The sequence below is a fragment of the Carassius auratus genome, chromosome 35 (genome assembly GCF_003368295.1).
Source record: "Carassius auratus strain Wakin chromosome 35, ASM336829v1, whole genome shotgun sequence".
NCBI classification, from domain to species: Eukaryota; Metazoa; Chordata; class Actinopteri; order Cypriniformes; family Cyprinidae; genus Carassius; species Carassius auratus.
In genome coordinates, this window is record NC_039277.1 from 7,405,796 (window position 1) to 7,431,172 (window position 25,377).

General features: G+C 36.8%; 1 protein-coding gene and 1 long non-coding RNA gene across 4 annotated transcripts; one reads left to right on the forward strand and one right to left on the reverse strand.

The window, feature by feature from the left end:
- Positions 1–431: 431 nt before the first annotated feature.
- LOC113054819 (uncharacterized) lies at positions 432–2,658 on the forward strand. Of its 2 annotated transcripts, none has more exons than XR_003277443.1 (5): positions 432–481; positions 1,415–1,523; positions 1,669–1,758; positions 2,286–2,470; positions 2,538–2,658. It is a non-coding gene; the product is annotated as an uncharacterized LOC113054819 (long non-coding RNA). The 2 variants fall into 2 exon arrangements; XR_003277444.1 differs by lacking the exon at positions 1,669–1,758 and adding an exon at positions 1,872–1,935 and having other exon boundaries at positions 2,233–2,470.
- A 9,388-nt stretch (positions 2,659–12,046) lies between these two features.
- Positions 12,047–23,813, reverse strand: LOC113054232 (uncharacterized). 2 transcript variants are annotated; one of them, XM_026219609.1, is made up of 5 exons: positions 23,356–23,813; positions 22,857–23,056; positions 15,483–18,356; positions 15,151–15,225; positions 12,047–14,187 (listed from the first exon to the last, which is right to left on the reverse strand). In XM_026219609.1, exons 2-5 carry the CDS (start codon positions 22,865–22,867, stop codon positions 13,623–13,625), a joined length of 3,525 nt encoding a protein of 1,174 aa, XP_026075394.1. In that variant the 5' UTR covers positions 22,868–23,056; positions 23,356–23,813; the 3' UTR covers positions 12,047–13,622. The 2 variants fall into 2 exon arrangements, with proteins under 2 accessions (XP_026075394.1, XP_026075395.1); XM_026219610.1 differs by lacking the exon at positions 22,857–23,056.
- Positions 23,814–25,377: the final 1,564 nt, after the last annotated feature.

Here is a 25,377-nt window from a genome sequence, read left to right on the forward strand (position 1 = left end):
TTTCTGAACTGTAATTCATAAATAAGTCACACATATTTTTCTTTCTTTCTCTTGTTCATCATGGCATATTTTCACAGCTCAGAATCAGATTTTGATCAGTTCTTGTATTAACAGGAACTTGTACTCGAAAGCTCAACTTGAAGAAGTTTCCAGTGAAGATGAAGTCCTTCAAAGGTTCGACACAGGTAATGTTGAAGATATGTAGTTATAACTGATTTTACTTTAATTAATTTATCCTTACTTTATGTTAATAACCTTCTTATAGTCCTTCCTTTCAAAATATTTTGTTCACAGATCATTTCTAACACACTGTCTAAACATGTATGTATTAAAACAACAACAACAACTTGTTACTTTTCTTTATTCCAGCTGAAAAGGAAGACCATGGGCCTGTCAAACCTTGTTTGTGGAGAGGGATGAATTTGACCATCTGTGTGTTTACGGAGAAGACCAAAAGCTGCTAAGGCAGATATTTCCAGAGGTACGTCTGTGTTGATCTGAGCACCTCGACAGAACTTTACTGCAGTTACATTTTGCAACCGAATTTTATGTTTTTTACTTTTTTAAATACCTCACGACCCATCAGTACAAACCCTGTGCTATGTCAAAGTATTAATATTCAAACAATTTCAGCAAATTCATATGATATTGTACAAGCGTACTCTCCAGCTTTTCCTCCTGCTGTCATTGACCATCGCCTCAGCTCTCATGCAGACTGTGTCCATTTTAAGTAGTCAGAGCGTTATATCCTAAAGTTTATATTGAGTCCCACTGTATTCTTTATTAGCACCGTCTTAACCCGTTCTAACAGTACATGATATCTGTCCGCACCTCACAGTCTGCCTTTATTTCCATGTTGATTTTAATTGAACACGTCTGTTAAAAGCAAGTCAGGAAATGCTGTGTAACTTGTCATGTGACACATCAGATCTTCAGTTAATTTGGCCAAAATTAGATCATTTAAGGCTGTTCACACCAAGAAAAGTAACTACAATAACTATTTTAGCATCCACACCAACATCAACCAATGATAAAGTTATGTTTATTAATATACACACTGCAGCGACGTTGATGTCTGCCACTTTAAATGATCAAGCTTTTGAAATGTGCATTTTGATTGGCTGTTTAATGTTCATCAGCTGGAAAATATATTCCACTGATGTTGTTCCTCTGTGTCATTAAGTATGGACTCATCCTTGGTATGAAGAGGTCTTTAAACTGCTTACAACAATCCTGCTGCATGTTATAGTGTAGAAAATAATTGGAGAATAATATAGGCTTGAAGATACAGCTTTCTTCCCTCTCATTTTGTTAAACTCAAACGCAAGATTTTGCCTTTCTTTGCTTGTTTGTCTTCATCTTAGTCCTTTACTCTCTCCACTCACTCACACATTCTCTCTTGCTCTGTTGTAAGGTACAAACAGAGCGGATGGTTGCATGATGGCCTCTTTCAGGTTTGTCAACTGAATGTCTACTAGTGTGGCTCAGCAAGTTCCTGTCATGATCAGCCCTCTCCAAGAAAGGTTTGTAGAAAATTGTAATCAATATTCATTTAATCCTCTAACCTGAATCTTTTGGTGAATTTACTTAATTATATCTGTCTTAATTCATATGTAATAAGCAATAGTAATTAAACATGGGGTTAATAGACATATTTTTGTTTTACAGCTGAAGAGCAAAAACACAAAGAACATCAGTCCTGTTGGGGATGAGGAATGAACATGGCTCTATTGTGCCCAAACAGAAAAGAGTGAAAAGGTGCTCATCCCCATTGATGTGTCTGTATTCAAGCAATGCATTAGTACAGCATATGATGTTGATCTCTATTCAAGTCAGCAATTATCATTTTTCACATATACATCTTTTATAAGTCCTAGAATGAACAAATCATCAGGGCATCATTTCTGGAATTTGGGCAGAAAATGACTGAATATGGTGAGTACTGACACCTGCACCTGTATTCACCAAAACTATTTTTCTTATGGACTTACAGTTTTTGAAGGAGGATGAAGTCAGTTGATGGAGAAATGAAGAACGAGATGTGTTGTATATGAAGACTTCAGATGCAAAAGCCTTTAAGTTCTGTATGAAATGTTCTTCTAAGAAGAATTTTAGAAGAAAACTTCAGGTGGAACTTAGATGCCTTTGCATCTGAAGTCTTCATATGTACTATGAGTTTTCAATACATAACTGATTTGTTATGACTGTTTTTATTATTTTCTACTTGTACAGAAAGACTGCAGTAGAAGGAAAGCTGGTACTGAGAACATTTGTCTTCACTCCAGACTAAAGAGAAGCGGGTCTGAGGCCAGAGATGGAGGAGTCAATGGTCACCAAATGCAGCGCTGCAGCCTGAAACTGTGAAGACTGAATTCCCAAACAGCTGTGTGACTGCACAGATGTTACGGCCATAAAAGAAACTTCACAACTGAGAGCCCATACCTCCAACAACCTTCAACAGGAATCAATGGTATGTCCATTACAACAATTCTAAATAATAATAATATATAATTGACACAATGATTTTGTCTCTCCAGGACATCTACGCAAGGTTTTTCTTTTGTTGAGGACCGTCAGAGACTCCAGCCACACGAGCCATGGATTGCTCTCAACATCACCATCAGACAGACATTATCACAGAACCAGCACCAGCAGACTGCAAAACAAGTTCCTTCAACAGGCAATCAGACTGAACTGAACTCGTACCAGTAACACCACACACACACACACACACACACACACACACACATACACACACCAGCAGCCTCATACTGTGTGCACTGCACTCTATCAGCTACACTGACTGGACTCTGACTCACTATTATTCTGCAACCTGATATTCTGTTTGCACTAATTCATACTGTACTGAAAGTGAAAGTGACGTGACATACAGTCAAGTATGGTGACCCATACTCAGAATTTGTGCTCTGCATTTAACCCATCCGAAGTGCACACACACAGAGCAGTGAACACACACACACTGTGAACACACACCCGGAGCAGTGGGCAGAGGTATATCTACAGTATACAGTGATTGTTGTTAATTGTTTTCATTTTGTTCTCTCTGTATAGTATAGTATTGCACTATATTTTCTACCTGTATTGAGCTCTTATGTATACGGTTTATATTTTTGATACTGTATATGTGTTGCAAATATATTCAGTACTTGTCATGCTGCAGTTTGCAGAAAAGCATTTTACCACCTGTATACTTGCATTCATGGTATTGTGATAATAAAATGATTTGATTTGAATTGGTCACATGACTTGTTCATCAGTTGTATTGTTGTGCTGGATAACAATTGCAAATTGTTTATGACATTGAAGAAGATCATGATAGAGACATGGATTTGAAGAAAACCAGGAGAGCTCTGATGATGAGAAGGAAACTGGATGTGATTCTTTGGTGCTCAAGACATTTCACCATGCCTTCATCTGGGTTTCTTCATCTGATTAAAATAAAATGGTTTTAATGTAACCCATTTTTATTTCACTTGAATATAATTTGTCTTAATATGCTTCTTTATCTGTCTTTATGCTGCATCCTAGTAAAATATTGCGTATGGTGTTGGATAATCAAGTATGGTGAATATTCTGTACTAGAGATGGTTTTTTGGTAGATACACCATTTAATTTTGTAAACAACACATATAATCACCATGGTTGTTTTGATGAAGACATGAACATTTAGTAATATTAATGAAATTCAGTTAGATGAAGAGCTGCATTAGAAGAGACTGCATGGACTTCATGCACAACTGAAGGTGATGAATCAAGGAAAGATCAACATGAATCCTGTTCTGTATTATAATGAAGATGTTCATGCACATTACTGATGTCTAGCTCCTGAGCAGGACAAAGATGAGACATTCTTTACAGAGATTTATGAATTAGGTATTTTATATTATGATTCTTTAAATTGCATGAATTGTATGGAACCATAAACTGCACACTGTCACACATTGTCTTACTGAATGACACATTGGCCTTGTCTGATGAAATGTCAGAATATGTATTTGTTGTCTTTGTTTACTATTAGCACTGTATTATTGCTCTTGATCTTATGAAATAAATTGAGCTCTTTCCAAATGGGCACTTATGTTGATTTTCTGGTGTCTTAATTCTAAGATAACTATGACTTCCAACTTACATAATGGTATGCTTTTGAAAAGACAACCTACAAAATGTGTCTCAACAGTTTGTTGCCAATGATGAGAATAGAGCTGTGCATTTTTTTCCTGCCCTTCCATCCCCAGGGGCCCAGTAGAGTCCCCTTGAAGAGCAAAACAATTAACATTCCAAATGGCTGTAAATCAAAATCTGATTATAGTTTCAAAAAGAAAATTGGTAGGACAACTCATTATGCTATGTTTACTAAATAATGTTTGGCACAGCTTTCAAACATTCATAGAAAAGTGCTATACATGTGTTTATAAAAGTACTCTTAGTAAAATAAAAAATGTCAGCCTGCCTCTCACATATGTCATATAACTTTGCACAATAAACATGCTTAGATATCCCTTTGTTTAAAAAAAGAAGTATTTTTCACAATTTCATTATTAAACATTTTAAACTACATTGCCCATAAGCCTTAGCCATTCTATCGATGGAAAGTGAAAGTCATGGCGCTGTTTTTTGTAGTTCAATTAAGTTATGTTCAGGTTTAAGGTTAGGATCTCGGTAAAGAGGTAATTTCACAAAATATAGCAATGCACCATTGTTAACTGAAGGTACTATTGACGTAATAATTACAGCAAAATTTACTTTGCAACATTAAACGTTTTTTAATTTGGGCTAAAAGAAAGTCCAGTCACAGCGAGTCCTCGAGTGCCAAGTGGATTTCAAAGCCAATGAAAATCCAGTTGAGCAGAAGCGACACCCTTACTTGTCCATATACGGCCATTCATGACAGGCTTTTCCGGGTTCTTGTGGTGAATTTATTTTCACCCACTAAATATAAAACTAAAATGACGGATTTGCATTGTGGGGTAAACCTGATTCAGCAATAGATTTGTTGATTACAGTTATTTATTTTCAAACAAGGGCCTCATATTTGCGATTATACACATTCTTTACCCTAATATTAATGTACAATATTTAAGCTCAACATTTTTGCATATACTGTATGAAAAAATAATATTATATTTATATATTTATAGTGTATTAAATGTATACATTTAATCACTTGTGTGTTTTTTGGAGATGTATTTACAATCTTGCAATTTTTAGCTCTACCAGTTAAACTACAGAAAAAAAGGAAAATAATAATAAAAATAAATAAATAAATACAATTTAAAAAACACAGGGATAATTTTTTTTTAGTAATTTCCATATCAGTGTTTATTGATATGTCAAACTTTTCAGACAAACAATGCAAATAACACAATTCTTTCTCTCTAGTTTGTCACTATGAAGAAATAAAAACAAAAAAATAATATATTATTGTGAAATATAACAACTTTTAAAAATTACTGATTGATAAAGTAACTAATAGGTACAGACAGAATTATGTAATAGAAAATCCCTTTAAAACTAAATTGGCTAATATAAAAATATATATATAAAATAAAAAAAATGAATAAATAAATAAAAATTGTCAATTTGTTTGCAGAGAAGTTTATAAAATGCCAAATAATATTTTTACAAACCAGGAGTTGCAAGGCACCAGCTGAAATCATATTCTTTTCTTTCATTTAAATGTGATTAACTAATTAGAAAAATATTGTTAAGACTAATATTTCACATGATTACCTCTTAATCTCCTGTAATCACTGATCGCTTCTGTTGTGAACATATGCAAGACAAACTAAAACGGTTATTAATAATTATATTTTATAAATCATTTTCAGCTGGAAAATGCATTTCTATCATTAAATGACCTTAAAGGTCACACACACACACACACACACACACACATATATATATATATATATATATATATATATATATATATATGGCATATAGAATACAGTAGGTGGGATGGTGATAGTGACAGGAGTGTTCACAGTAGAGATGGGAGTGTTGACTAGAGGAGAAATAATACAAGTAGACATGCTAACGACTGAGAGCAGATGTGCCACACAAGAGAGAGTGATGTGGATGCTTTTGGAAGGGCTGCTATTGTGGAGAGCTGATGGAGAAGGACTCAGTAATCTGTCAGAAATCCTGCAAGACAGGAAAAAATTGAATTTATAACATGATGAATAATTAAAACATTGACAACAAATGAAAGTGACGTGACATACAGCCAAGTATGGTGACCCATACTTAGAATTCTTGTTCTGCATTTAACCCATCCAAAGTGCACACACACAGCAGTGAACACACACACACGGAACAGTGGGGATCATTTATGTTACGGTGCCCGGTGAGCAGTTGGGGGCAGCGCAAAAAAAGTCGTATTGCCGGGCCGAGACTCAAACCCACAACTTTATGGTTAAGAGTCAAACTTTCTAAGCACTAAGCCACGACTTCCCCCTAGCAACGGGCTAGTGGTTAAAGACAACATAACTGCAGCGTGTATAATAATAAACAGAACTTTATAATTTGTTGGTAGCGATGCTAAAATAGTCATTATAGTTATTGTTCTTGTTGTAAACACCTTTAAATGATCTAATTTGGTCAAATAAATTAAAGACCTGGGGCCGGTTGCATAAACTGCTTAAACTAATCTTTAAAAAAGTTAGCCATATAATTTGATTTACTCTAGACTTGTCATAATTGTTTAAAGTCAGTTACAAAAACATAGATTGGTCCAATTTTACTAAGAAATATGATTATCTCTTGGTTAACTGCTAGTTGGTCACAGTCTTAACATAATAGCTATGTTTACGCAACCGGCCCCTTTTGTGTCACATGACAAGTTACACAGCATTTCCAGACACAGTCTGCATGAGAGCTGAGGCGATGGTCAATGACAGCAGGAGGAAAAGCTGGAGAGTACGCTTGTACAATATCATATGAATTTGCTGAAATTGTTTGAATTATTAATACTTTGACATAGCACAGGGTTTGTACTGATGGGGTCGTGAGGTATTTAAAAAAGTAAAAAACATAAAATTCGGTGCAAAATGTAACTGCAGTAAAGTTCTGTCGAGGTGCTCAGATCAACACAGACGTACCTCTGGAAATATCTGCCTTAGCAGCTTTTGGTCTTCTCCGTAAACACACAAGATGGTCAAATTCATCCCTCTCCACAAACAAGGTTTGACAGGCCCATGGTCTTCCTTTTCAGCTGGAATAAAGAAAAAGTAACAAGTTGTTGTTGTTGTTTTAATACATACATGTTTAGACAGTGTGTTAGAAATGATCTGTGAACAAAATATTTGAAAGGAAGGACTATAAGGAAGGTTATTAACATAAAGTAAGGATAAATTAATTAAAGTAAATCAGTTATAACTACATATCTTCAACATTACCTGTGTCGAACCTTTGAAGGACTTCATCTTCACTGGAAACTTCTTCAAGTTGAGCTTCGAGTACAAGTTCCCTGTTAATACAAGAACTGATCAAAATCTGATTCTGAGCTGTGAAAATATGCCATGATGAACAAGAGAAAGAAAGAAAAATATGTGTGACTTATTTATGAATTACAGTTCAGAAAAATAGGAAACGAAAATGAGAGAGAGAGAGAGAGAGAGAGTGAGAGAGAAAGAGAGAGAGAGAGAGAGAGAGAGAGAGAGAGAGAGAGAGAGAGAGAGAGAGAGCATCATAAAGAGCTGCTGGACACTGAATGTTGTTGTAGGAGCTGGAGATGTATGTGATATGAAGAAACTGCAAAACTGAAAAAAAAAAAAACACTGAATCACAATTACATTACAAAAAGGTATTAAAGGCATGGCATTGTGGTTAATGATTTTTAACTACAAATACCACAGTAAAACAGTTATCATGGTAAAAAAAAAAATATGGTAAGTGTTGTGGTCACTGGTCATTTCAGATTCGTTGCGATTGCCACACATTCGTTCACTGGCATTCACAACATATTTGTAAAGAAAACGTCAAACTGCACTTACTTTGACATTAATTGCAGACAATCAGAACAGTACCTTAAAAAATAAACCATAAAATAAAATTGTTTACAAACCTGGACAACAACGCATGGTAAGATGTTGGGTCACGCCTCCTTTTTTTGGGTGGTAACGATGGTAACGACAGTCAAAGGTCATTTGATGACGACACACCCGACAAACGAGACTGTCGTAATACGGCCGCTAGAGGGCGCTTGATTTTAAAACGTAATAATAGGTCGTAATATGCTGCTTGCACAAACGACCTATGTGGTCGTTTTTAAGAGGAGGACAGTCTCCATTTTTCAATTCAGTTTGGTGCCACTAATGATGTAAAAATAACATAATGCATCTTTTATGTTTTGCATAACCCAATTTTACAAAGAAAACTGCTGCTCTGTAAGGTACTTTTTTTCAGAAACTAAAGTTTCCAAAAAAATAATAACAATTAATCTTTAACCTTTAGTAAGCTGAATGAAATGGTAATATTATTAAATTTGGTAGATGCGCATGTAAAAATATATTAAACATATTTAAATATATTTTATTACATGTTTACCTCAAACTTTAGAATAATAATGTCAAAGTTAATGTAAACATATTGTATAGAACACACACACACACACACACACACATGAACACAATCTATAAAATGTTGGGTTGTTTCAGTCCAACTTTGGTCAAATATGGACTAATCATATTTCCTTTTAAATTACATTTTGAACCCAAAAGCTGGGTTAGTCCATATTTGACCCAAAGTTGGATTGAAACAACCCAGGAATTTTTAGAATGTGTGTGTGTGTGTGTGTGTTTAATATGATAAGTTCACATTAACTATGACATTACTATTATGTTTGAGGTCTGCAAAATTTTTAAATGTTCACCAAGACTTTTATTATGATTTCATTTAACCAAAAAAAAAAAAAAAAAGAAATAATAAACAATTAACAATAATCAATAATAACCAGTTTATTTCTGTGATGGCAAAACTGAATTTTCAGCATCATTACTCCAGCCAGTGTCACATGATATTTAACAAATCATTTTAATATGTTGATTTGGTGCTCAAGAAACATATTTTATTATCATCAATGCTGAAAACAGCTTCTGGTTGATATTTTTGCAGAAACATTTTTATTCTGAATTTTATTCTGAATTATTTGATAAATATCAAGCTTAAAAGAACAGCATTTATTTAAAATATTTTGTAAAAGTCATTCAAATGGCCCGTTCTACATTATTTATTATTAGCATCATGGATATGACTGATCTTATTATCTCTGAATTAAAATCAAACTCAGAATAACAATAGAAACAAGGAAAGATAATTTTGTAACCATACCTTGTAACCATGAAACACTTAAAAATCTAAACAGATGGCTTTATCCAAAGTGACCTATGCCAGTCTGACATATTCCCCTGAAGCAGCATGAGGCTAAATGTCTAGTCCAGGGGTAAAACGGTGATACAGCAGGGTTGCAATTTCATTGGTTCTTCAACGGTTGGTTCATTCTTACGTCTTAGCTACACTGACACCAAAAGTACAACCTCTCCAGAAACAGCTTGCAGCCATAAGCCATAAACTATCAGTACCTTTAGAGCAGCAAAATTAGTTAGCTGACTGATTTCCGGTCAGCCTCTTCAATGAAATGACTACTGGTTTGTGACTGTGTTAAGCCATTTCTGGCTGTGTATGTGTTTTTGTGTGTGTAAGTGTGTAAGCTGTGGCCCTTCGCTGCAATCTGTCATATTATATTCTCATCCTACAGAACACCGACCTTATATCTCTGGAGAACCCCAGTGGGAGAAGAACGGAGAGAGTTAGTGCACCCTCGTGTCTCACCCCCACTAAACACAAGCTCCCCTGGGAGAGGTCAGTGAGAACGTGGCCCGTCATGCATTGTCTCCAAGCCTTTTCCATTTGAGTTACAGAGGCACATCGGCTTGCTTTTTTAGGAGAAGAGATTGATAGGGGCTGTTTTACTTTTCTTAGCAGAGAGAGAGAGAGAGAGAGAGAGAGAGAGAGAGAAAGCGAAGAAGAGGGGAAGAGAAAGAAGATAAAACGACAATAAGACTGAACAGAGAGAAGGGGATACATCATATTTCCCCTCATTGTACTGTACAATAATACTCTATATACTCATCTAGCATATGGCCAAAATATAAATACATACACATACCGTTAAAAAGTTAGAGGTCAGCAAGATTTTTTTTTTTTTTAAGATATGAAAGATACTTTCCACAAAAATACTGAGAAGCACAACAGTTTTATCATTTATGATAATAAGAAATGTTTCTTAAGCAGCAAAGCTGCATTAAATTATTTCTGAAGGATCATGAAACACTGATGACTGGAGTAATGATGCTGAAAATTCAGCTTTGCACCAGAAGAATACATTTTAAAATATGCCAAAAAAAATTAAAATAATAAAAAATTAAAAAAATTAGATAATATTTAATGGTATTACTGTTTTTATTGTAAATCTAATAAAAATAAAATAAAATAAAAAACAGCTGCCTTTGAGAATAAGAGGATTCATTCAAAAACATTTTAATAATCTTGTCGACCCCAAACTTTTGTGAGGCAGCATGTACGTACAGACAATATTGTAAATTCTGACAGTCATGCCGATAATAATGCTTTGTTGACTTCTGAAATACAGCAAAGAGAGAAAATGAATGAGAGAGAGAGGATCCATGTTTACCTGTATGTCTACACTTCACTGCACATCTTCTGACTGACAGACAAACAAACAGGAACACTTCACCTGACCGAACCAGTCTACTATAGCCTTTGGTAACTTGCCCCATGGTTTTAAAGGGGTCATGAACTGCCATTTTTATTATTTTTTACTGTTGTCTGAGGTTCACTTATAATGTTATCAAGATTTTAACATAAAAATCATAATATTTTAGCAGTAATAGGCTATTTTCTGTCCTGTTTGACCCCCCTCAACGGAACGCACTGTTTGACTCCTAACGCTATTATTGGCTAACAGTGCGTTTGACAGCTACATCCTTCCCAGATGGACACTGCAGTGATTTAGGTAAAAATGCATAATTACTCAGTTCATATAAAATTCTCTGTAATAAAAACAAAGCAATAGTGATCACGTAATAAAAACAGTTACTCACACTTGTGTGTTGTGACATTACGTTGGATCCAATATAGTTGGAACAGAATCGTCTTTTCATTTCAGTCTATCAGTAAATCCGGTGTCAAATTGCGCCTTGTTTGTAAATGAATCCGGGGTGAAATGATGTGAACAAACAATCAACCTTTTACTGACACTGTCTGAAACTTTATTAAAAAGAAAGCTAATTCACTCTTTCCTAAAGTTGGGAACTAATGGAAGGTTATGCAAACACTGTTTTTGTCCTCAATTTGGCACTGCACAGAATCTTGTTATCTTCGGAGCATCTTTATCATTTGTTTTCTGTGTAGAACTATGTTTATCTTTCTTGTTATTTACAATACGTGTGTGAATAAGTGGGCGGAGCTAAACAGGCAGTGATATACAAGCAGGCGTTAATCTTGCTCTGTGGAGGCGGAGTTTACCTGCTCTAGAGCGCCACATTCCAAAACCTGTCATTTTGGCAGATTGGCTTCAATATAACCTGTTTTTAGACTAATGAGAATGTTTAAGTTCTGAGTTCTTTGTGTTGTACCCTTGTGGTTCTATTATGAACCCTTTAGGGGTAAAAACATACACACAGATGTCCCTTTGAGGGTACTGGCCCAGTGACAAACTGTTGTACCCCTAAAAATGGCAAAAAAAAAACAACAACAAAAAAAAAAAACTCACTTATTGGACATCAAAAAGAAATATCAAAAAATTACTGTACCTTCTTATAACCTTTAAAGGACAAGCTCACTAAGAAAAGACAGTCCAACTATCATGGCAGCAAACATGCTTCTTACTTTGGAAATGTGACTTTTGAATGAATTTCTTCTATTAGTGATATTGGTGTAGCTGGTAAGATATGTTTTGATATGATCACATGTATGTTGCAAGATATGCTCCTCCACAAGTAACTTGCAATTGTATGTTTCAGTCACAGATGGTGATAGAGAGCCTGTAGTATTCTTTCTTTATAATGATCTGTAAACTGAACGCTATATTTATATTGTTTCTGATGCTGATTACTGTCACTTAAACTCTCTTCAGTCTTAAATATGTCAGGAATATTAGGAACATTAGCAAACATGGCCTTTGAACACAATATAGCCTGAAAGTGAAGAGAAAAATTTTTTTTTTTATTTTTTCTTTTTCCTTTTGTTTTATTTAAACCATACATAAAACTACTAGCATACAACATCATGGAAGTGACCTCATTTTGATGACAAATGAACGCAGACTTGATTAGTTATGCTGCCCTTTCTGGTTTGTTTTGTTCCAGAGCTACTAGCCTGTAGGAGTGTATTATAATGGCTAAAGGTACTGAACCTGTCCGCTCTCTTGGATGAGGTCTGTCTGTGAGGTCCACTTACTCTTTGGCCTGGAGAGAGAACCCGACCCTTCAAGTGGAGCTGTGGAGAGATGCTGACATTCTGGGCTCCTGTCACATTACACGCACTGCAGAGAATCAGTTTTTTTGGGGGATACTAAGTTGAAGCAGAATCTAGTCTAAAATAATGCATTGCCCCTGGCAACAGCTTATTAATCAAAGGAAGCTACCAGGGCATGAATAGCTCTGCAGTGGATTTGTGTGCACTTTTACATATTAAGCCATGAGTGTGTCAGGCAGCCAAACTTTTAATTCATCATAGGTTCTTCATGCTTCGCCACGCTCTTGCAACATGTCATTGTTTGACTCTCAAAGCCTTTTAAGAAAGCCTGTTCGGCCACAGATTGTTTAGGGCTTTGGAGACCTGAAGTATGCGTCCAGTTTCCTTTGGGAATGCAGGAGTGGAGCTCATTGCTTTCAGACCAACTGCCTGTCTGTCCTTATTGTGTACTAGTACAGTCTATTGAATAGTATAACACTGTATGCTAACAACAGTTTTGTGTACCAACTTATGATTTACAGTAGTTAATGCTAATATACTGTATGTACTTATACTGTATAAACCTTTGAATATTTGATCATGTGTGGGTGGAATAGAGTCTTTATTTGGAAGAAAAGAGGCAAAACACCCATCTTTGTTGCATAACCTTGAATCTGTGATTTATTTAGCTAAAATTCAGCCATTGAAGCTCCATATTTCAGTCCCACCACAGTCCTCCGACTTTAACAGATGATAGCTTTCCATTTGAAATATCAATAAGGAAGGGATGTATATAGCCTATTCATAACGTCATGTCCTAAAAAAAAAAGCATCTTAAGTGCAAAATCCTTCATAACTAGTCAAGGCCATGTTTGTTGAAACTGTAGAGTAGTAGTAGTAGAATGCATTAAGTAAATGTTGTACGATTTCATTTTCCTAGGAAAATTTGTTTCATAATTTAAATTCTCCTTGGTAGTGCAGTCACAGAATACCATGTAATATTGCTCCATTCCACAAAGTATGTCAGACTTCAGACAGCATTACGGAAAAAAAAAGGAGTTGTGACTAAGAATACCAGAGGGTTGAGAGTCATGCATGAAATTTAGATACTTGACATTATGTAGTCATTTCATTTGGACTTTGTGTGGTAGCCAGCTGAACAGTTTCCTGTAAAACTTCTTCCTTTTGATTTTAGCCTTGAACAGGCACTGCTTCTGAGGGTGAGCCTGAGACTGAATCTGAGACATAATCTGAATTTGAGGCAAAATCTGAGGCATAATCTCAGTCTGGGATTGAATCTGAGATATAATTTGATTTTGAGATTGAATCTGTGGCTGAAACGGAATCTGTGACTGAGATTGAATCTGAGACTGAATCTGAGTTACAACCTGTGGCTGAGCCTGAGTCCGATACTGACTCTGTGGCTGCAGCTGGGTTTGAGACTGAGATTGAGCCCGAATCTGGCATTGAATCTCAGAAATAATCTGAGGCTGACTTTGAGTTTGATTCACAGATTGGCTATGGGTCATAATGTTCGCATTTAGCTGGTGTAATTTGTGATTCTGAATAAGTAAGGTGAGTAAAGGCAGAGATCCTTCATATCCTTCTCTCCTCTCTGGAGATGATGGACACAGACTCTGGAAGAGTTCCTTGAATCTTCTCTCCTGTTGACGGAAGTCATACTCCACACTAGTCCAAAGAGTGAATAAAGAAAGTGGAAAAGAGAAAATGTAGGGAGAACAGAAAAGTGAGCATTTGATTTATGATGGTTCGTGCTTCACAGTAATTTTTGGAATTACATACATTTACACTATATAGTTTTTTTTTTTTTTTTTTTTTTTTATCAGTGTTGAAAACAGTTGTGCTGCTGCAATTTTTTTTTTTTTTTTTTTGTGGAAACTGAATTCTTTTTAATTAATTAATTATTTTTATTATTATTTTTAATTTGTTTTGGCTAAATAGTAAATTCAAAACAACAGCTTTATAAATGTCTATACTGTCACTGTTAATTAATTTAATGCATCCTTGCCAAATATAAGTATTAATGTCTCAGTGGCAGTGTACACACACATATACTATATTCATTATCAGTAAATATATGTTTCTGTGTGTAATTACAAGCAAAGTTTGTGTTTTTTCTAATATCATTTTCTTTGCCATTGTTTTATCCCACCATCAATATGTTAACAATGATAGAATATAATGACAAAATATTTTAATGAAAAATATTATTAACAAATGTAATTCTTTTTTATTAACCTATGTGCAGTGGGAGAAAATATTAATAAAAAAAAAATTGTCTATGGGAATGAAATGTGAATCTAATTGTATTGAATTGGTTAACAAAATAAATTACTAAAGTTAATGTCTATTAGGCATAGTTAACCCAATACTGAAAATACTGTCATCATTTAATCACCCACATGCCGTTCTAAACCTGTATAACTTTCCTTCTTCTGAGGAACATGAAGATAATTTGAGACACTGCCTTTGTGAAGCACTGATACTTTTTTTATCTTCTTTCACTCTCCACAGAAGACATAATCCTTACAGGTTGGGAGCAGCATGAGGTTGAGTAAATGATGACAGAATTGTCAATTTTGGGAGAACTACCCCTTTAAAATGGTTGGTAGTCTCTCTGGGTGCTCTCACCTGTAAACAGCACATGCAGTCTTCTGACAGGTGGAACAGTCACTGAAGTCTTGGCCAGTCTGAAAACACTGCCGACTTCAAAAATAGCAGGCAAGGAAAAAGTATTTTAGTATGCCTCACATTCACATCCATAAATGAAGTTAGAGTTCATTTATAGCCCTCATTGACCTACGCTTGGAGATAAAACCAAATATACAGCGATTTAAACTACAACTATACTTTCTTCCTGCACCTCGGCTTTAAAAAATGTCTCACAATTAACTTTAACACATCCAGCTCACCAGTCACACTTGTCTATTATCTGCTTATCTTGGAATGACTCTGTCTCTCACCCTTTGCTGATTGCATGGCTCATCTCCAGGTCCTGGATGATGTTGAGCAGAGTTGTGATTCTTTCCTTGTTGGACTGCAGACTCGCCTCTACCATCTCTAATCTGTGCTTAGGGTCCCGCGGACTGCCACACCGAGGCGATGCAGGCAGCAACCGGGCCACAGAATCCGGATGGTCATGTATTATGGAACAGTGTTCACTAGGGATGGGCCTAGCCCCATCAGACTGAGATTCCATCTGTGTCTTTGAGTTCTGGATACTTCCATCTTTCTGTGAGTGTTCTGTAGGCAAATTGCCTGAGGGTCCCAGAAGTGGGTTTTGATTGGAGGCCACATTCAGGCCTCTGTTTTCACTGCCCCCTGTTGTGAATTTACAAGCTGGTGCTTGTGGAGGTGCAGAATAAGGTTTCGGAGGTCGACAAGAGGGAGGTGGTTTGTTTGGAGGATGAAGCGAGTGTTGTGAGCCTTTGATCGTCTGACCTTCTGGTTCTGCTGCCTTAATATCAGCCTTTTTCTTTGACTCTGTGTCACTCCAAAATATATATTCAGTCCTGTTGTGTGTTGTAGCTTGAGGAAAAGCCCTAGCGGAAGCGATGGCTAGTGATGAGGACTCAAGAGTGTCATTATTAAGCTGATTCAGGACAGAGCGTCTGAGAACCTTAGGCTCTGTCTGTCTATGTGGCGTTTTTGAAAGAACACATAAAGCGTGCAAGGCTGATTTGATTGGGCTTGTTTGAGAACATTCTTTGGTGTACGGATGCACCTCCACCTCAGTTTGAGAGGAGGTAAATGCATTTGAGAGGTTCTGATGGTTGACTGTTTGCATCGTAAGTGTTGCTTTGTGATGGGTTGAGATATTTGGGGCACGTGAAAAGAAGCGAGTGTCATTTTGGCTTTTTGACTCACTATAAGGATGTGACAGTGCGTCTTTATGCACGGATATACCCTGCAGTGATGTTCCACTGGTGTTTGTTCGCTGTGTGGATGTGTGGGAAGCTTCCCTGTGTGTGTTGGTGGGTGAAGTAGTGCCGTTGTGTATCGATGCATGACGTGGTTTTCTGTGAGGCCCTGAGAGTTTAGGTGTGTGTGTCACCTCTGCAAAATGTGAACGTGAATCACAGGGTGAAGATTCTGACTCTGTGTCAGCATAGATTTTCGTCCTGCTTTGAGGTTTAATGCCAAAATTTGTGTGTGAGCACATTGATGGTTTAGTGTGCATGTCAGACATGGACTCTAATCCATTAGGGAATTGAACCTGTCTGTGAATTTTTGAAGCAGTGGAGGATATGACACCTTCATTCACACAACTCTGCACTATAGACTGACGTTTCATGTTTGAATGTAAATGAACACAAGAAGGGGATTTTGTCTGATTTAAACGTGAGCATTTCAAAAGTGCATCACTGCTTTGAGGTTTGGAGTTCTGCAGTGTGCTAGTTTGGGGGAGCATTTGTTGTTTCGAAGTAGTTTGCAAAGATTTGATCTGTGTTTTATTTTGTGGCTGTGGAGACTCTGAGTGTGTAGGTTTCACTTGGTTTCCTTGAGTTAGTTGTTTCTCATCAGGGTTTGGCTGGTGAGATGATCTGAAGTGGCTGTTTGTGTGTGGTATTCTGGTATTTGTCAAGTGTGTGGCATCTGGCTTCTCTGACAGGCTGTTTTTGTGTGTTTGGGGAAGGTTGACAGACACAGGAGTTCTGCAGGGACAAGAGTTGTGAGGTTTGTGAGTGTTCAAGTGTGTGTTTACGACCTTTGTTGACCCTCTATCCTCTTTCACGGTAACAGTAAGAGTGTGTGTATTTAGAGCCGATGAGCGACTGGTATGATTAATGTGTGTGTCAGCACTAGATTCCCTCTTGACTGCGTGATGATTAGTGAGGTTTGATGCTTCACTCTGCTGAGCAGGCAGAAGAGATAATGGCCATTCCTTGTTTATATTCATGTTGAGATAAGAATGAAGGTTAGTGCTCATGGGGTGCTGGTCTGACTGTGTAGCACTGCAGTTGGTGTGCCTTTCTATCTGCGTGTATTCCTGCACATCCTTCCCAGGATAAAGAGGGGATGAATGTCTCGACTGGAGTCCCAGAGAACCTACAGTTTTTGGTGGTGTAATCATCCTTATTTGGCTGTAGAGTCCATGAGGCACTGGATTCTGCCTTCCACCACAAGTGCTGCAGATGGCCACAGGAGGTCTGTGAGGAGGTGAGCGTGGGGGTAATGTTTTTTTCTGTCTGGTGGAAGACTCCTCCCCTTCACTGATGTCACTGCTGATCCCGCCCATTACCTCAGAGTCAACTATGCTCCCATTGGTGAAGTGACAGAACCTTCTCGGTTTTAACATGCCATTAGCCACACTTCTCAATGTGGGACTGGTTCTAATTGGACAGTTATGGCACTGCCCCTCTTCCATGATGTTTGCACAAATATCCCTCTCCAGTCCCTCAAAGGTCACACCCTTTTTCATTTTAGTCTCCAGACCTTTTCGTTTAATAATTATACTTTTTGTTTTTTCTTTCACATTATACTCCTTTTTATCGGCCTTGTTTGGAATGTGGCCATTGGGTGGCATGATCACTTTGTTTTCTGATTGACTATTACAAGCATCCACATGTTTTCCATTCAGCTGTAGTTGGTTGTTTCTCATTGCAGGTGATGTCTGCACACCGACATTACAGTGATGAGACAGTGATGAGAGTGTGAGGGCCGCCATACTACTGGTCCCACTTGTGATGGCCCTCCAGACACGTGTCCCCACAAGTGCGGGCTCTCCGAGAACTGGCACTGGAGCGGTGTGATCAGCTGCTCGTCTACCCATTTCAAGTATAACTGGTCGAGGCAGACTTGAGTAGAAATCAATGCATTTGACCACTATGGAACACCTGAGGTGGAAAGAAAAGGAGAACTATTGGAATTAAATAGACCTAAAAAAGACAGAAAAAGGTGAATAGTTATTAAAGTTTTTTATAATCCTTTTTTTTTGGTGTGTGTGGGGGGGGGGGGGTTGGGGGGGTACAGATACCCTGATACATGAGTCATGCTCACAAAACACTGCAGTATGTGTTAAAAAATCGGAAAAATCTGGATTTATTTTTTAATTTGTTTGTTTGTTTTTATGTCTAAAAAGCTTCTTCATAAAAGCTTTGTGGTTGTATGACACAGGATTGAATATTAGTGCAGAAGTGAATAATAATGGCCTTAACTAGAAAATATTATTGTTCTTTGTTTCATTTCTGTTATATACTGTATATATATATATATATATATATATATATATATATATATATATATATATATATATATATATATATATATACATATACACACACACACACACACAGTAGAGATCAAACTTAGAGAACAACCTACAAATTTCTAATTTTCTAAATTTCAAGGTCACTGCTTCAACCTATTTTAACTAGAAGGGTAGCTTTTTAAGCATATTTCAGAAACTGTGAAGGACAGTATAAAAAACTTAAATGAGATATTTGAACACTTATCGATACCTTCAGGTTATTGGTGTTAATCTGGTGCTAATTTCCTTAATTATATGACAAACCCTATTTATCTGTCAGCATTCCTCTGATTTTCACTGAGATTGCAAGATGGCGAGGTGTTCTAAGGTGACTGAAACTCTGCAACAGCAGTTGTCAATATGAAGGCCAAAGGGATGACCCTTTCAGCTACTGCAAGAAAAGTTGGTCATTCCAAAAATCTGTGATTTCTTGAATATTACATTTTTACATTGACTCTAATTCATTCAAGTCCCCTTAAAATGCTGATCGCCCATGAAAGACAAATGCATAAGAAGATAGGATAGTGAGAAGACTCTAAACGCTTAAGATAAGTCAGACTGAAAGCACACTCTGCAATGACAGAGCCTCTTATCATCAGAAATAATCAAAAGGCTAGACTCACTTTTGCTGAGGAGCATGTTATGTGGACAGAGCAGAACATGTCCAAAATTCACTTTTGTGATGAGAGCAAGTTTAATTTATTTGCTCCAATGGGAATCATTATGTTCGACGTCAATATGCACTAAGGTTAAAGAAGTTCCTTGAAGCCAAGAAAATAGAGTCCTGATCTAAACCCAGCTGAAAATATCATGAGAAATATCCTTGGAAAATCCTTATGGCTAAGAAACACACTACAGTTAAACTATGGAAGAGAGTGGAAGAAGAGTGGACTAAGATCACACCAACGTACAAGTGAATCTCAATTAATTAGAATGTCGTGGAGTTAATTTATTTCAGTAATTCAATTCTAGTTGTGAAACTTGTGTATTAAATAAATTCAATGAACACAGACCGAAGTAGTCTGTAGTCATTGGTTCTTGTGTTGATTTTGGCTCACATTTAACTGACCTCCCAATCATTTTTAAACATGTATAAAAAGTTTGTGAGCTATCGGTTTTAATTTGTGACATGTGTGCGGTTGAACAAGCCGATTTGTTGATCTATCTGGAGTTGACCAATCACAAACTAAGAAAACCACAGAAGAAGAAAGCTGAAGACAGCAGCGCCAGGGCAAATGTGGACTATTGACCAGGAGGATAAACTTGCTGAACTCTGGCAGGAACAGCGAGTGCTGTATGAGGTTTCTAGCAGCCTGTGTATCATGCGTTCTAATTATCTCTCTCACTCACGTTCTCTCTCTCTCTCTCTCTCTCTCTCTCTCTCTCACACACACACACACACACACACACATGCATTTGTAGGTTACGGAGACTCTTCATAGACGTAGCGGTTTTATTATATCCCCATACCCTACCTCTATCCATCATGGGAAAATGCATGTTTAAAATTTTAATTAAACACCGTTTAGTATTTTTTAAGCCATTACGAGGATACAGGAAGTGTCCTCATAAACCATGTTTGTAATTGTAATAAAATCACGTTGTAATAGCCAAGTCATTATAGACATTTGTGTCCCCATAAACCATAACATACACACACATGCACGTCCACACCTGTACTCACACACACACACACACTAGGGTGACCAAACATCCCGGTTTTAGTAATGTGTCGTATTTTTTTTTGGGGGGGGGGGGGGGATACATAGTACAAACAATATATTTAATTTAACTTAGTTTAGTCAGTGTTTTTTTTATTTTTTTTACTACAATTTAATTTGCGTTACACACTTATCAGAGCCAAATCCATCACCTAATGCGATCCAGTCCAGTAGTCTGTAAATGATATCATTAGTCAGTCATGGGGACACACATTCATGTAGCACAAATGTTACTCTTTTCTGACAATGACCCACATACAAAAACTGCAAAGTATCAACCATCTGCTACCGCCTGCAGTTACTTTTGAAAATGAATACATTATATCAAGACATTGGATGAAAATGCAAGACTGCAGTGCAATCTATTATGAAACGTGTGGGGAAAAAAAAAGAAAAGAAAGAAAGACAAAAAAAAAATACTCATGTAATACTTCAGAGACGACATTTCTGTTTCAGAGCACAAGACCTGATAATAGAATTTGCAAAAAGACCTTCCTGCCTAAACTGGATTAATCCAATTTGGAAAGAGTAAGCAAAGGATGAGAGAGAACAAAGTGAAATCAAAAGAACAGAGTGATATCAAAGAGAGAGAGAGAGAGAGAGAGAGAGAGAGAGAGAGAGAGTACAAGTGTGCAGTAACATATTTATATTGCATTACTTCTGATCTTACTATGCGCACACACAAAATAATAATAATAAAAAAAAAATAATAATAATAACAACAATAATGATGATAATACTACTACGTACAGTTTTCAGGAATATAGACACTGCGGTCTGTTTGCTCTGAGTTAAACTGTGTCAACATGAGTGTGTGTGTGCGTGTAACTAATTAAATATTTCACACACTGACAAACGTTTTGTTCTGCTCTGACCTGACTTTCTCTTCTTTCCACTGCTACACCTGGCCCCTGCCAGCCAGGCTCGGCTGCCCTCTCTCTCATTCAGCCCACCATGGGCACCTTGATAATTTGCCTGACAAAGAGGGTGTTAATCAGCGACTGACAGTAAATTTTCTAATGAGCCACTCTAATAAGTGGATATTTTGAAAATGTGTGCATGCGTAACAATTTGCCTACATTTAAGGAACCAGATGTCCCCAAAAGGATAGTACAAACTGAAATCATCTGTATTGTGGGTGCCCGTTTATGTGGAATTATGCTAAATAACACATTAAATAATGTATTATATGTAAAGCAAAAACAGAGAAAAAATATTACACACAAAACTTACTGTCTGCACACTTAATAAAATATTTTCCACTATGTATATATATATATATATATATATATATATATATGTGTGTGTGTGTGTGTGTGTGTGTGTGTGTGTGTGTGTGTGTGTGTGTGTGTGTGTGTGTGTGTGTGTGTGTATGAATAAACAGAGCTGGATAGTAACTAATTACATGTTATCTGGATTACATAATCAGATTCTAAAAAATAAGTACTTGTAATTAGATTAACTTTTTAAAATACAGTTACTTATTTATTAATTACCTGATTACGTGTTATTCACACAGTAACAATACATTATTAATCATCTTTTTGATTCTCCTTCATTCCTCTTTTTCATCTTTTAAGTGTTCCTTTTGTTTAATATCCCATCTCTTATATACACTCCAGTTTTGTGGATATTCACACAAAGACCAATCATAAGTCAGCTGGCTATACATCATTTGACCACTGAATTTACAAAAACCCCTTCAGATATTTTAAACGTAGCATAAACTACTGATAAACACATTAATGTTTATCTGAGTTATCACTCGGTAGGTTATTTAACCATCTATTACATAGTCTTTATAAGGCTTTTCAAGTTTTTTTCTTTCAGAAATTCACATAATTTCTCATTTGATTTATGCTATTTGTTTTTTTTTTAAATGATTTACTTTAACAATAAATGCAATTAATGATTAACTTTTCACAAACTCACAACAAACTGATAAACGTTAGGTCAAAAGTAATAAAAAAAAATAGTTTGATTATCTGAAATGTGTTATGTAATGGATTACGTTGCTAACTACAATTTTTATAATTTGGAATCAGTAACTTCTGATACAATTTGTAAATAATCTACCCAGCTGTGTATTTTGTCCAACAAAAAACATTTATATTACATATATATTTTTAACATTTGCCGTGACTCATTTTTCACAGGGTTTGTGAGAGGTTTATGGCATGAAAATATGATTAACTGTATAAGGTCAATGGAAATCCCACTCCATGATAGAAAAACAAACATTCCTGTATGTGTTTTTGCAATATATCATCCAGACATGAATAAATAGAAATAATCATGGTACTTTGAAATTTGCAATAAACATTGCAACCACAGTGACTGTGAGTCACTTTCCAATCATCACTTACTGTTTTGCCATGCATCACATTTCCAGCGAACACACACATTCCCTCAGCCCCCAGCCTTGAATCTGCAAACATTTCTGATCATCTTGTTGTCCATTCCCCCTAGCATCTCTCTTTCTTGATGTTCTGTTGTGGATGTCAAGCTGACCCCTCTGGGTGGCACCAGGCTGTGGCACCACACATGACAACAGCCTGAAGTCAGTCTAGGAAAGATTGTAGTCTATGAAGCACAAGACTCACAGTCTTTCCTTCAGATATCACAAAATCATGCTGCCTTTTATTGCAGATAAACAGAAAAAGCAAAGGAATGGAATCAGGAAATGTTGCGAGCCATATTCAAACTTGCATCATTTACATGAGCACCACAGCTCATGTGCTAACTGCTAGGCCAAGGCTCTTGCACAGCGACTAACCAGTTTGAATCAGTTACATTTTGCAGAAATTATGAGATATAGACCACAATGCAAAACAATAGACTTTTATTTTGTACATAATCACCTACCTTCAATTACATCCTGAGACTCAAACTCCAAAGATTCCTGCCATGTTGCAGGTATATTTCTATAGGTTTGAGTATCCACAAAAGGTCTTGTTGTCCAGTAAGTGGGTGCAGTGAGGATACTCTAAGATGACTCGAATCCGCACATGAGCATGTGTTCAAACAACACTTGCCTTGACAGTCACTCCTCTAGCTCTCCACAGACAGTAATCATCCTCCCTCAGAGGCTGATTGGAGGCTGTTTGCTTCTCTCCAGAGGCTTCTGCTTTTCATTTGTTTTGATTTGCTCTCACCTTCACTTGCTGAGGCAGCAAGCACAAAGATGCATTGATCAGTGTCCTCAGCCTTGCGCACTCTCTCTTTAACTCTCTCTCTCTCTCTTTGAGTCACTCTTCCTTTCTGGCCGTCACCCTATCTCTCTGTCTCACCCTCTTTCACATATGCATATCCAGTGCTGGGTCAAAGGCATCCTAAATTCAGCTGAAATTAGGCAGGGTGGGGGAGAGAAGAGAGATAGAAAGAGAGAGATTGAGAAACAGAGGTTCTGCATGCCAAGGGATTGTGTGAAAATTACCAACATTATAGAAAAACAGATTGATGGGTGTAGTAATAGGAAGTTAAAATTGATCCTGTCCTGTCCTGTCCACTGTGTAATAAAATGTGAATCACTGTATATTATTTGCTAAATTATTGCTATGAGAAAGGGAATGGGTAAAAAAGACAAATTACATTTAAATGGGGGGAGTTTTTTACACTGTTAAAGAGTTGGATTCCCATGCTAAACATGGACAAAGTTTCAAAAATTAAGTTGTACATTTGAAGGAGTATTTTTGTTCCCAAAATACTCCTTCCGGTTTGTCACAAGTTTCAGAAAGTTTTTTTTTCGAGTTTGGCTCTGTGTGACGTTAGATGGAGCGGAATTTCCTTATATGGGTCCTAAGGGCACGTCTGCCGGAAGAGCGCGCGTTCCCGTATAGCAGAGCACTGAGAGGCTGAGCACAGACATTCATTCACTGATCAGAGTGAGAGCGTCGCGAAAAGTCACAACAGAAGTGTGTTTTTGGTTGCCAGGGCAAGACAACCCTGCACAGATTACCAAAGAAAAAAACAGCATTAAGGGACCAGTGGATGGAGTTTATTTTTTACAGAGCATCAACGGAGTTGTGCAAGTGTTTGTGTTTGTTCCCTGCATTTCGAAGATGCTTGTTTTACAAACAAGGCCCAGTTTGACGCCGGATTTGCTCATCATTTATTTCTTAAGGATAATACAATCCCAACGAAAAAGGGTCACGATTGTGTGTTGGAACCACAGGCGGTGAGTAAAACTGCTTAAAATATCTCTGCCTCCTTGTTAGTGCGTCCCCTCCCATGCCGGAGACCCGGGTCCGAGCCCCACTCGGAGCGAGTCGTTGCTGCTGCTGCTCTCGTTCAGTTTCAGCCTCTGGATCTGATTCTGGATCATAAATAAACGGCTGAATCTGACTGTTAGCCATGGTTTGTTTTGGATGATGGTTTTTTTATCCTGACGGTAATGTCACAACTTCCAAACGCTCTCAACGCAAAAGCCTACTCGCGCTCGTGATTCTTTAGCTCCGTCCACATGTCACACCTCCAGCGGCCGTGTTTTTCCGGGAAAAATTGGTACAGACTATCTTTTTCTTATGAATATAATAAAACTAAAGACTTTTTGGAGTTATGAAGGATGCAGTACTACTCTATAGGTACTCAAGATTAACAGGATATTGAGTGAAAACGAGCATTTCACCCCCCTTTTAAAAGAAATGTTATTGTGGGAATAATCACATTTCTGCAGATGTAATATGCACTTATCTTATATACATATCTTATATGTATCTTACATACGTTGAAAAGTTAGCTTAGACTTTTTTTAAGTCACAAAATCAGTCAATTTCCATTTCACTGGTCTCATGATAACAAAAGTGATCACATACACAAAAAAAATAAATAAATAAATAAACAAAGTGAAAAGATGTTTGCATCAACAAGAACATTGTCATTTTGCCA

Excerpts from the sequence above, each read along its gene's own strand:
- LOC113054232 (XM_026219609.1), bottom strand. Across the intron at positions 15,226-15,482 it reads AGCCATGCAATCAGCAAAGG|TCGGCAGTGTTTTCAGACTG; the intron begins GTGAGAGACAGA and ends CTATTTTTGAAG. Across the intron at positions 14,188-15,150 it reads ACTGCATGTGCTGTTTACAG|TGTGGAGTATGACTTCCGTC; the intron begins GTGAGAGCACCC and ends TCTTTGGACTAG.